The 12,151-nt window shown below is 38.5% G+C and overlaps 1 protein-coding gene across 2 annotated transcripts in view; it reads right to left on the minus strand.

Moving 5' to 3' along the window:
• Positions 1-464: 464 nt before the first annotated feature.
• Positions 465-12,151, minus strand: part of ACMSD (aminocarboxymuconate semialdehyde decarboxylase) — a 106,013-nt gene continuing 94,326 nt past the window's right edge. Inside the window, exons 9-10 of one of the 2 annotated variants that reach the window (XM_049773017.1) lie at positions 8,136-8,234; positions 465-564 (exon numbers count right to left, since the gene is read on the minus strand). In XM_049773017.1, coding sequence (XP_049628974.1) covers positions 502-564; positions 8,136-8,234 — 162 coding nt within the window. In that variant the 3' untranslated portion in view covers positions 465-501. The remainder of the gene's footprint in view (positions 565-8,135; positions 8,235-12,151) is intronic. The other variant, XM_049773016.1, reaches the window with a different exon arrangement.

Below are 12,151 nucleotides of genomic sequence, written 5' to 3' on the forward strand. Positions count from 1 at the left end.
ACTACTTAGTAATAATTCCATTAACATTGTCTTGCCTCCTTAATTGGACTATAAGATAATGGAATATGTCCAGTTTTTATTTTACAGACTTTAAATTTATTCACCTCTCTTGTGGCCTATTGGAAGTTGTCAGATATGAATTAAAGCACAATTATCCTAATCTTATGAGATATAGTGAAGTGAAAACTTAATTGAGTCCTCTACAATGAATCTAGTTTTGCTCCATAGAAATTATGATATCTTAAAAAATTTATGCCATCAATTTAAAAGGTTTTGGGAAAGTTGTTTTTAATTTACAATGAATTAATATCCTACCACTTAGAATTATATCACATGTGAAACATTTTTGTTGTGAATAAGAGATTTGAAGATATCCTATTTCTGGATAAAATTGTTCAACATACTATTTAATAGTGTATGTGTGATACATACTAAAAAGAAAAAGTGAAAAAAAAGAAAGAAAAAGTAAAATAGCTTTTTGAAAGTTAATATTAAATTCAATCATTCAAATTGTTTTCTCTCAAGGCCCAAAAATGATAGAGCATTGCCGGCTTTGAGTTTATCCTGAAAAAGAAAACAAAAGATATTATTTAATTTTTATCAAATATTTTAGTTTCTTTATCAGATTAAAAAACAATTCCAAAAAGAACAACAACAAAACATGAACAGTTTTTATTGTAAAATGAACTACTAGCAGGTTAAAGAATCTCTTTCCAAATCTTCTTGATCCATGTCTTGCCTCACTATTTGAAATCTAATTTTATGTTATTGTAAGAGGGAATGAGAAGTGTAAGGGGAAGAGTTCATAAGAATAGTCCCCTTCTGGGTTGAAGAGATAGCGCAGCAGATAGGGTACTTCCCTTGCACAAGGCTGACTGGGTTAGATCCCCAGAATTCTATATGGTCCTCTGAGTACTGCCAGGAGTAATTTGAAAGTAGATCTAGGAGTAACTCCTAAGTACCACCACGTGTGGGTCCCCCTAAAATAGGCTCCTTTCTTCCTTTTTTAAAAAAATTTATTTATTTTTGGTTTGTGGCCACACCAGTGACACTCAGGCCATGCACACAGAAATTGCTCCTGGCTCTGGGAACCACATGGGATGTCGGGGATTGAACCCAGTTACGTCTTGACCAGCAACTTGCAAGGCAAACTCCCTATCCTTGTGCTATCACTTCGGGCCCTAAAAAAGCTACTTTCTTCTAAAACTGCTACATGGTTTTCCAATATATTTTAAGAACTACCCAGAGACAGAGAAAAAAGGTCTGATGAAAAAGTCTGAGAAAAGGTCTGTGGAACAAGAACACAATGGAACAATGCCCTGGTGTCATTTAACCACCTTCTAGTTTTTAGGCTCGTGTATTAGTCTTCATATAAATAAATAAAATGTTAGCTTAAGCAAAAATGGCAATAGAGAAAAGTCCCAGAATATTGTGCAAGTTTATACATTAATGTGCACACAGCTTTGGATGAAAGTAAGAATATATGGGTTTGTATATCATCAGTATCATTAATTTATATCTACACACCATAAATCATCTGTATTCTCTCTGAGCCTTGAAAGGTGGGTAATTTAAGGCTCTCTCCTTACTTAGAGTTCTTCCCTGATCCAAAACTTGTACATCTCCTCCATTTTATTTTATTTTATTTACTTTTGGTTTTTGGGCCATACTTGGCAGCACTCAGGGTTACTCCTGTCTCTGTGCTCAGAAATCGCTCCTGGCAGGCATGGGGGCCATATGGGATGCTGGGATTTGAACCACCATAGGAGGGCCTATAGGTAGTTAAGGTGTTTGGTTTGCATGTCTTATCTTGGCTTAATTCCCAGGACCTCATGGTCCCTCCAAGGACTGTTTTGCATGACCCCAAAACAAAACAAACTAAAAGTTGAATCCAAGTAATCTTGGAAGAGATAAATTTTGATATGTTGAAATAAGACCTGATACTAAAGTCAGGAAGTTTGAGGCTAGGTCCATGTTGTCTAACCCAACAAGTTTGCCTTTGACAAATAATTCAACTGCCGTATCTTGTTTTCCTTTTCTGGAGAGCTATATTGAATGATGTATCTGCCAATCTATCTCCCAGTTTTTGTGATATTCACCTAAATTTGTTTTGCCATTAAAAAATGTTAGGCTGGGGCAACATCTCAACAGATAAGGCATCAATATTATATAAAGTACATTATATAAAGTACATTGGCCTTGCATGTGGCCAACCCAGGACCAACCCGGGTTAGATTCCCAGCATCCTATATGGTCCCCTGAACCTGCCAGGAGTGATTTCTGAGTGCAGAGCCAGGAGTAACTTCTAAGTGCCACTGGGTGTGGCCCCAAAACAAAAGTATAAAACAAAACAAAACAAAAAACCAAATGGGAGACTGGAGCAATAGCACAGCAGTAGGGCATTTGCCTTGCAAGCAGCTGATCCAGGAAGGACAGTGGTTCGAACCCTGCATTCCATAGGGTCCCCCAAGCCAGGAGGGATTTCTGAGCACATAGCCAGAAATAACTCCTGAGCATCACCGGGTGTGGCCAAAAATCCAGAAAAACAAAACAAAACAAAACAAAAACATAAAAAAATACAACTAAAATAAATTAAATTGAATTAAAACAAATGTAGTGACATTTACCGTCATATTTTAAAAAATGTGAAGTATAAAATGGACACTTTCACTACTGCCTTTGGTCACTATTTTTTCTTCCCATAATTAATCAAATTTTGTTGGTTCTTCTAGGAGTATTTTAGGCATATATAAACAAAAACTTATATTTAGGTGCAGGATATTATACACAAATGGGAGCATATACATTGTTTTGAATCTTGTTTTTTGTTTTTCTGTTTTTAGGACCACACCCAGCAGTGCCAGGGATTACTACTGTCTCTGCCCTCTAGAATCACCCCTGGCAGTGCTTGGGGTACCATATTAGATGCTAGGGATTTTACCCAGGTCAGCTGCATACGAAGCAAATACCTTTCCCATTAGACTTTCACTTCAGCCCCTGCACCATGTTTTTAATTTTAATGCTCTTGAAGTTGACTTCTATATTATATAGAATAGCAATATTATATAAAGTATATTTTATATATATCTATATTTTATATGTTTATATATTATATCATTATAAATAATATAATTATGAAATTTATAATGTATTATATTTTATATTTCTATTGTAGCAAGTGTTATCTTGTATGGGTATCATTTATTTTAATATTTGTGTAGATATTGTGTAGTTGCGCCTCATCTGGCAGTGCTTAGGCATTCCTACTGATTTGGTTTAGGGATTACTCTTGTGGTGCTCAAGGAGGTACATATGGGATGCTGGAAGTTGAATTTGGGTCAACTCTGTGCAAGGCAAATGCCTTCCCTGCTGTACTATTTCTCTAGTCCCTACCTATAGTAGTTTTTCTCTTTAGTTCTCCTAATAAGGCCCCCAAATTTTAGAGTAGCTTTGAATTTATCCTAAAAGTGTTATATGACTTTTTAACACTATAATTTGGTTTATTTGTTTTGGGGTCATGCCCAGTAGTATTCAAGGCTTACTCCTGGCTCTGAACTCAGAGATCACTCCTGAGTTAGGGGTCCATATGGAATGACAGAAATGGAACCCAGGCCAGGTGTTAGCCGTTGACTAGGAAAACATCACTCAGGCCCCTGATACTATTAAAGTTTTAATGCTTTAGTTTGAAAATTTGAAAGTTTTTAAGTACAATAATTAAAATATAGGTTTTATTTTCTTGAAGTCTTATGGTTTATAGTTTGTTCCTGGGTCTGCATTCAAAGATCATTCCTGTGACTGGTCTGGGGAACCATACAGAGTATCAGGGATGGAACCTAGGTGGTTGCAACACCCTACCCACTGTAAACTATCTCTTCCTTCCATTAAAAGCTTATTAGATCAGTCTAAGTTCACTTTAATTTGGGTTATATTTATAGGTTTTCACTTTTTTTTGTAAACAGAAAGTAAAATAATAGGTAAGATTTGGAAACAACCCAAATGTCCAATGACAGATGAGTGGGTAAAGAAGAAATGGGGTGGGGTATTGGAGAGATAGATAGTAAAACAGGTGGGGCTCTTACTTTGCACACAGCTGACCTGGGTTTGGTTTCCTGCATCCCAAATGGTCCCCAGACATTACGTGGCCCCCCAAAAAACAATAGAGACAAGGGCCAGAAAAAACAGTCCATGATAGAAAGCTTGCTACAAATAGCAGGGGAGTGTAGTTAGGGCAAAGAAGGAAGCACTATGACAATGATAGTTGGAAATGGCCACTGGACAAGAATATAAACTGGTTGCTGAAAGGTGATAAAGTATAGGCATGATACCCCTTCAGTAACAGTATTACAAACTACAGTGTCTAAAAGGAACAAAAAAGGAGAGAGAGAGAGAGAGAGAGAGAGAGAGAGAGAGAGAGAGAGAGAGAGAGAGAGAGAGAGAGAGAGGAAGGCAATGGGGAGAACAAGAGACAATTTGGAGACATTGGTGTCAGGAAATGTGCACTGGTGAAGGGTGTTGGGCATCGTATGACTGAAACTCAATCATGAACAACTTTGAGAGAAAAAGAAAGAAATAATATATCTCTCTCTCACACACACACTACAAAATACTCAAAACAACAAAAGAGGAATAATGTTGGGTGGCCAGAGTGATAGCACAGTGAGTAGGGCATTTGCCTTGCATGTGGCTGACCAGAGTTTGATCCAGGGCATCTTATATGTTCCCCTGATCTTACCAGGAGTAACTAACCCCTGAGTATCCACGGGTGTGGTTTGAAAACCAAAAAATTAGTAGAAGCCTGAGTGATAGTACAGGTGACAAGACATTTGCTTGGCATTCAGCCAATGGTGGGGGTTGGGGAGTCAGAAGGGTGTGGTGTAAGGAGGAGGGAAGCTGCTATGTTAAAATTCCAGGATCCTTGAGTAAGGTTGAGTAGGGTAAGTCCTGAATGCATAGATAGGAGTAAGTTCTGAGCCCTTCTGGGTGTGGCCTCCTCTCAACCAAAACAAAAAGCAAAAGCACACCAAAATAAATAAATAAATAAAGGAGGAATGGAACTCAGCTATAAGGAAGAAGATTAAATCTTGCTTTTTGCTACATCCCAGAACCAGAGATCATGTTAAGCAAAACAGTAAAAGGACAAACATAATATGAACTCACTCACGTAGGATTCACAAAAGCAAAACAAAGAAATAGAAATTGGATGTTGAAAACAAACTATAACTGACATCAGAATATGCTAACTAAGGGAGGGAGAATGCACTTAAAGTAGAAAGACTAAAAGGATGGTGAGAGTCGAATGGACTGGTTTCCAGGATATTGGCACTTCAGTGGTAGGTGTGAGATGGTAACTTTACATTTCTAACACATACATATTTACAGTACACCAATGCTAACTCAATAAAAAAAAAGTTAAAAATATAAGATAAAAATCAGAAAGTAAAAAGGCCCTGAGTACAGCTTTCTGCTTCAATAAGTAGATATTTAACAATTCAAGACTTTTACCCTGGAGGAAAGTGTTTCACATACTTCCTATGATTTCTAGGTTAATAACATGCAGTTAGAATATTTGAATGACTCTTCTGGGAGTTTGAGCTTAATTTAGAAGATTTCTGAGCTATAACCTTAACAACAAAAAAAAAGAATTATAATTTAAAGATATGTGGGGGGGGGCAAAGCGATAGCACAGTGGTAGGGTGCTTGTCTTGCACATAGCTGATCTGGAATGGATCCAGGTACGATCCCCTGTATCTCATATGGTCCCCTAAGCCTGCCAGGAGCGATTTCTGAGCAGAGCCAGGAGTAACCCCTGAGTGCTGCCGGGTGTGGCTCCTCCCCCCAAAAGAAAAAATTGGGATTCTGTTGAAGTGTGTTTATTGTGAAATGTGATTAGAATTAACTATGCTTTGGCTTCTCTATGTGCTTACTTAAGAATTCTAGATAACGTAAGTCCAGCCATGTCCGGCCCAGACTGTAGCTAGTGAAATAAACAACTTACTGGGTAGGATGGGCCCTGGCAACAGAGTAGCTGGACTATAGAGATAAAGATTATGTTATACCAAGGCATAAGATGAAGGGCCACAGGCTGAAATGCCTGCCCTTGCATTTAAGGAAGGTTTAAGTTTAAGTAGTGCAAGATGATGCAGGTACTCCTATGATTTATTAATTTAGAGTGGAACTTATAATATGGGACGGTGTGAAGCAATAGCATAGAATAATAGTAGGATAGAAATTAATACCATTTTTTAGCTTGCTGTAGTATAAACTTCCAAGAAACCAGGCCTCCTTGGTCATCTCACAAGATGACCAACAGGATACACCCATTGAAATGGAAAAGCAACCTCTACCCTGCCAGATCAGGACCTTCCCATGAGGCCATCTGGCTCTCCCCTGCCAGGTCAGGACCTTCCCAAGGGGCCATCTGGCTCTCACCTGCCAGGTCAGTACTTTCCCACGGGGCCATCTGGCTCTCCCCTACCAGCTCAGGACCTTCCCAAGGGGCTATTGGAAGTTATGGGCTGTTTCTGTATAATATCCCAGAATGTGGGAAAGGAAGTCTGACGTCAATAGGGATCCAGAATATGCACCTTTTTCTGCTTGCACTATTGGGCATTTTTGAGTTATAACATTTGTGCAAACCAATGAAATGTTTATAATTTCAAACTTTATTACTATGTAGTACCCTATAAATACCCAAGGTTTCGGAGGCTCGGGGTTCCACTAAGGACCCTGCTGCTACAGGAGATAGTGGGACCCCGGAGCACTCTAGGTAAGTAAATCCCATGTCATTGTTTGTTATGGTTGTTTGCCTTTCTCTGAGAAATTGGGGCAGTGGGCTTCTTGGGCCCTGACAATTCTAGTTTAGAATAAAACCAATAATCATGCAAAAGGATTATGACTAAGACTTTTGTAAGATTTGAGTATATATTTCCATTTTCTCATTTGTGGCCATCCCTGTTTCCTGCTGTTTATGGGCAGAAAAAACCTTAAGAAGAAGCTGATTTGGTTCGCTTGGGTGGGATTGATGAGATGACTAAGAATAGAAATTAGGGTATTACCTCATTCTATCTTTCTCTCTCTTTCTCTCTCTTTCTCTTTCTCTCTTCTTTCTCTCTCTCTCTCTCTTTCTTTCTTTCTTTCTTTCTTTCTTTCTTTCTTTCTTTCTTTCTTTCTTTCTTTCTTTCTTTCTTTCTTTCTTTCTTTCTTTCTTCTTTCTTCTTTCTTTCTTTCTTTCTTTCTTTCTTTCTTTCTTTCTTTCTTTCTTTCTTTCTTTCTTTCTTTCTTTCTTTCTTTCTTTCTTTCTTTTCTTTCTTTCTTTCTTTCTTTCTTTCTTTCTTTCTTTCTTTCTTTCTTTCTTTCTTTCTTTCTTTCTGCCTTCCTTCCTTCCTCCCTCCCTTCCTTCCTTCCTTCCTTCCTTCCTTCCTTCCTTCCTTCCTTCCTTCCTTCCTTCCTTCCTTCCTCCCTTCCTCCCCTTCCTTCCTCCCTCCCTCCCTCCCTTCTTTCCTTCCTTCCTCCCTCCCTCCCTTTCCTTCCTTCCCTTCCTCCCTCCCCTCCCTCCCTTCCTCCCTCCCTTCCTTCCTTCCTTCCCTCCCTTCCTTCCTTCCTTCCTTCCTTCCTTCCTTCCTTCCTTCCTTCCTTCCTTCCTTCCTTCCTTCCTTCCTTCCTTCCTTCCTCCTTCCTTTCTCCTTCCTTCCTTTTTTTGGGGGGAGTGGTGGTGGCCACATTGGTGGTGCTCGGGTAATTCCTGGCTCTGCACTCAGAAACCACTCTTGGCAGCCTGGGATGGGGCATATAGGATGCCTGGGATTGAATCTTGGTCACCCACATTCAAGGCAAACACAGTCCCTGTTGTGTTATCCCTGTGATCCTAGACTTTATTTATTTATTTATTTATTTATTTATTTATTTATTTATTTATTTATTCTTTTGCACCTTACATCATGGTACTCTGAGGCTTCTCACTCCCAGTTTGTTGGGTGCTTTGGGTATTACATGGCAATGGGGGGGTTAAAAGGATTGAACTAGGGCCTTCTACAAGCAAAATCATGCACTACAGTTGCTTGAGATACCTCTTGGTCCCTGCATCTTATTTGAAAGCTCAGGAAAAAGATTATATGAATTAAACAATAAATAAATACCTTTGTGTCTGTATCCAATTCTTCCATGGACTCTATTAATTTCCCAGGTTCCAGCTCACCCAGTGGAAAAGGATAATCAGTTCCCAGAATTACTTTATCCTGAAAAAAGAAAAGATTCTTTTTTGGGGAGGTGTTTGTTTTTTGAGTCCCACCCTGCAGTGCTTACTGCTTACTCTGTGCTTCAGAGGAGTAAACCCAGGTCCACCATTTAAAAGGTAAGCCTCCCCCCACCAAAATCCACAATGATTTTTACTTTAATTTTATTGAAACCATTGTGATTTACAAGTATTTCATAGTTGGATTTCAGGCATATACAGTGATAGCAAATTAGGGCCATTCCCCCCACCAGTGTTGCCATCCCTCCACCAAAGTTCCCAGTCTGCTTCCTAGACCACTATCCTTAGCCCCTGGTCTGCCAGTGTAACAGGCCCGTTTAACATTTATATTGTTATAGTTTGGGTCTCTTGATTTTATTGTTGTTGCCTTTGGCTTGGGTATTTAGTTCTGAGTGTCTTTTTTTTTTTTAATCTCCACCAATGTACTTGAGAGTACTTGGTCCCTCAACCTCATCCTCTTTTCTTCTCAATTTTATAAATAATTGCAGAAATATGAGGTAAAACAATGTAATTCATGTCTCCAAATTCTGTGAAAAAGGTGGGAGCCCCTATCTAGAAGATAAAAATAATAAAAAAAAGAATGGCAGTATTTTTGTTTTATTTATTTATTTATTTATTTATTTATTTATTTATTTATTTATTTATTTATTTATTGCATAGGTGCAGCAAATGTTGGGGAGATTAGAAAAGAAAAACCCTTGGCTTAAAAAACAGGGTGTCCTACCCTAAAAGCATCTTGTCATAAGATCAATTACAGGATCTGGGCATACTAATTGTCTAATTGTCTAACCTCAAGGTCTTCTGAGTTTTGTTTTGTTGTTGCGGTTTTCTCGGGGCCACACCTGGTGGAGCTTGGGTTACTACTGGCTCTGTGCTCAGAAATTGCTCCTGACAGGCTCAGGAACCATATAGGATGCTGCGAATCAAACCCAGGTCTATCCCGGGTCAGCCACGTGCAAGGCAAACATCCTACCACTGTGCTATCACTCCATCCCTATCCCCACGGTCTTCATGGTCTCTGAAAAAGTTCTCCTCAATCACTGTTGTCATAGTCAGGCTTCTGTAATTTAGAGATCTTGGTATTTGCAGATTATGTTGAAGCAGGGGTTTTATGGAGCATCTTCTGATTTCATCTCACCATTACGTGGATAGGCAGGGAAATCTGCCCTGAAAGCAAGTTGTTACTGTTTCCTAGTTTTCAGGGTGTCATATGAGCCCATGCTGGAGCAAATAGGTGCCAGGGTGGCATTAGGTCCTTTCCTGGTGGAAGTGTGATTCTTGGTGCTGGTGTAGAACACTGTGCCATTCCAAAGATGAGATCTAAGATTCAGAGATGAACTGCTGATGTCCTGTTGACTGAGGCCTAAGTCAAGTCACTATGACAAATGTTCAAGGTGAAAGGTGCCCCTGCGTTATAAAATAAGAACTTCTTTCTATATGTGAGATTTCCCCCATTTTAGTGTGCCTATGTAAAAAGAAACAGTGCCACATGATACTATGGGTGCAAAGGAGGTAAAAATGATAAGCGAAACATTTCCTAGCACCTTGTTCTAAAAGATCATAACATTTTAAATCTTTTTTTTTTTTTTTTTGGTTTTTGGGCCACACCCTGTGACGCTCAGGGGTTACTCCTGGCTATGTGCTCAGAAGTTGCTCCTGGCTTCTTGGGGGACCATATGGGACGCCGGGGTATCGAACCGCGGTCAGTCCTAGGCTAGCGCAGGCAAGGCAGGCACCTTACCTCCAGCGCCACCGCCCGGCCCCAACATTTTAAATCTTTAATTTAATTCTATAGAACATCAAGGACTAGTCTGTAAAGTTAGTTGCATTTACTTATTAGAAGTGTCCCTACGGTAAAATAACACATTCCTTAGTAGAATCAATCCAATTTGTTTAGGATAGATTCAAATGTTATTTGACAATTTCTCCAGCAGGTGTCACTATTAGGTCTCTTAAAATTCAAAAACAAGCTCCAATTTTAGTGGGCTGGGGAGAAAAACAAACAAGTCATAAAACACAAGGAAATACTTAAAAACAAGAAAGAAGTAGGCATTTACTAAAACATGCTGACATATTACATAAAAATAAGAATTCTAAAATTTTATGAAGACAATACAATGCTTTCATTTTTTTCTTTTTTCTTTTCTTTTCTTTTCTTTTTTTTTGGTTTTTGGGCCACACCCGGCATTGATCAGGGGTTACTCCTGGCTGTCTGCTCAGAAATAGCTCCTGGCAGGCACGGGGGACCATATGGGACACCGGGATTCGAACCAACCACCTTTGGTCCTGGATCGGCTGCTTGCAAGGCAACCGCCACTGTGCTATCTCTCCGGGCCCAATACAATGCTTTCTTAAACTTTTGAAAACATGCTATAGTTGAAATATATAAAAACTCTCAGCTCGTATCATTCTCAATGGTTTAAAACTGAAAGTGTTTTCCTCTGTGAGATCAAGAACAAGGCAAGGTTGTCCACTGTCTGTTTCCACTTTTCTTCAATTTAGTATTGCAAGTATTAGTTACAGCAATCAGACAAGAAAGTGAAATTAAAGAGATCCTGGTAGGACCTTTGCTTTGCACATGACTAACTGGGGCTTGATCCCCAGCATCACATGAATTCGTCTGAGTCCCTACCAGGTGTTATCTTTGAGCACAGAGCCAGAAGTAAGCCCCAATTACTGCTAGGTGTTGCTTCAAAACAAAACAATAACAAAAATCAACCTAAAAGTTTACACAATCCTATGGTTAAACTCTTAATATACTAATTATCTTTGTTTGGTAAATTCCATAGTACAGTTTATAACCCCTAATAAACTAAGAAAATTGTGCTAACCACAGTGACAGAAATTTGTGATCAGGTAACTAGCTGAGGAATAATTAGCATTCTAGATAACAATAAGTGAGTGATTTGAGGATACATTTTATTAAGTTTGGGTACCCCTTCTAGGAAAACTGCTCAATTGACTAGTAGTCTTTTTTTTTTTTTTTTTGCCTATTAGTCTTGAATTTAGCTTAAGGCCTTAATAATATAAGGCAGTTAATCATTTTTCAGTGAATAGTTGTGCCTTCTTTTTTTAAAAAAAATACATCTGATAATAATGATTTATTATTTATTTATTTATTATTTATTTTTCTTTATAAAGCATCTCTGCCTAGACTGACTCTTCAGATGTTTCAGAAAAGTGTTTCTTAGGCACCGGTGTTTGAAATAAAGTTCTGACATATGTCCACACTCCATCAGAGAGCTACTTGAATAGTGGTGAGTATGCTTGAATGTCCCAAACAAGGAATTTTGATGGTTTCTAGTCCAAATATATAGTTTATGCATTTTACTACTATAAATTTGAACTATTGTGAGTAAATATAACACTGATTTCTTTTTTCCAATTTCAAGTATATAGCTAATATTCTATTGTAGAGTTGTAGACAGTATGACGCATGAAAATGCTGATGATATTCTATAACATAAATTAAAGTTTACTTAGCCTCATAAAATTTTTTTTTTTTTTTTGGCTTTTGGGTCACACCCGGCAGTGCTCAGGGGTTCCTCCTGGCTCTATGCTCAGAAATCGCCCCTGGCAGGCACAGGGGACCATATGGGATGCTGGGATTCGAACCACTGACCATCTGCATGAAAGGCAAACTCCTTACCTCCATGCTATCTCTCCGGTCCTAGCCTCATACCATTAATTAATTTCACTTTAAGATAAATTATATATAACAAAGCATACCAGCCTTTCATACAATTCATTTGACATATATTTGCTTGAATGAGTAAAGTGAACAAAGGAATGAAATGATTGCCATTTCATTCCTACTACTAGTATGCCTATTTGATAACACTCATTTATTTATTTACTTTTGGTTTTTCTTTTTTGTTTGTTTTTGTTTGGGGCCATACT

Source organism: Suncus etruscus, chromosome 5, assembly GCF_024139225.1.
Source record: "Suncus etruscus isolate mSunEtr1 chromosome 5, mSunEtr1.pri.cur, whole genome shotgun sequence".
Classification (NCBI taxonomy): domain Eukaryota; kingdom Metazoa; phylum Chordata; class Mammalia; order Eulipotyphla; family Soricidae; genus Suncus; species Suncus etruscus.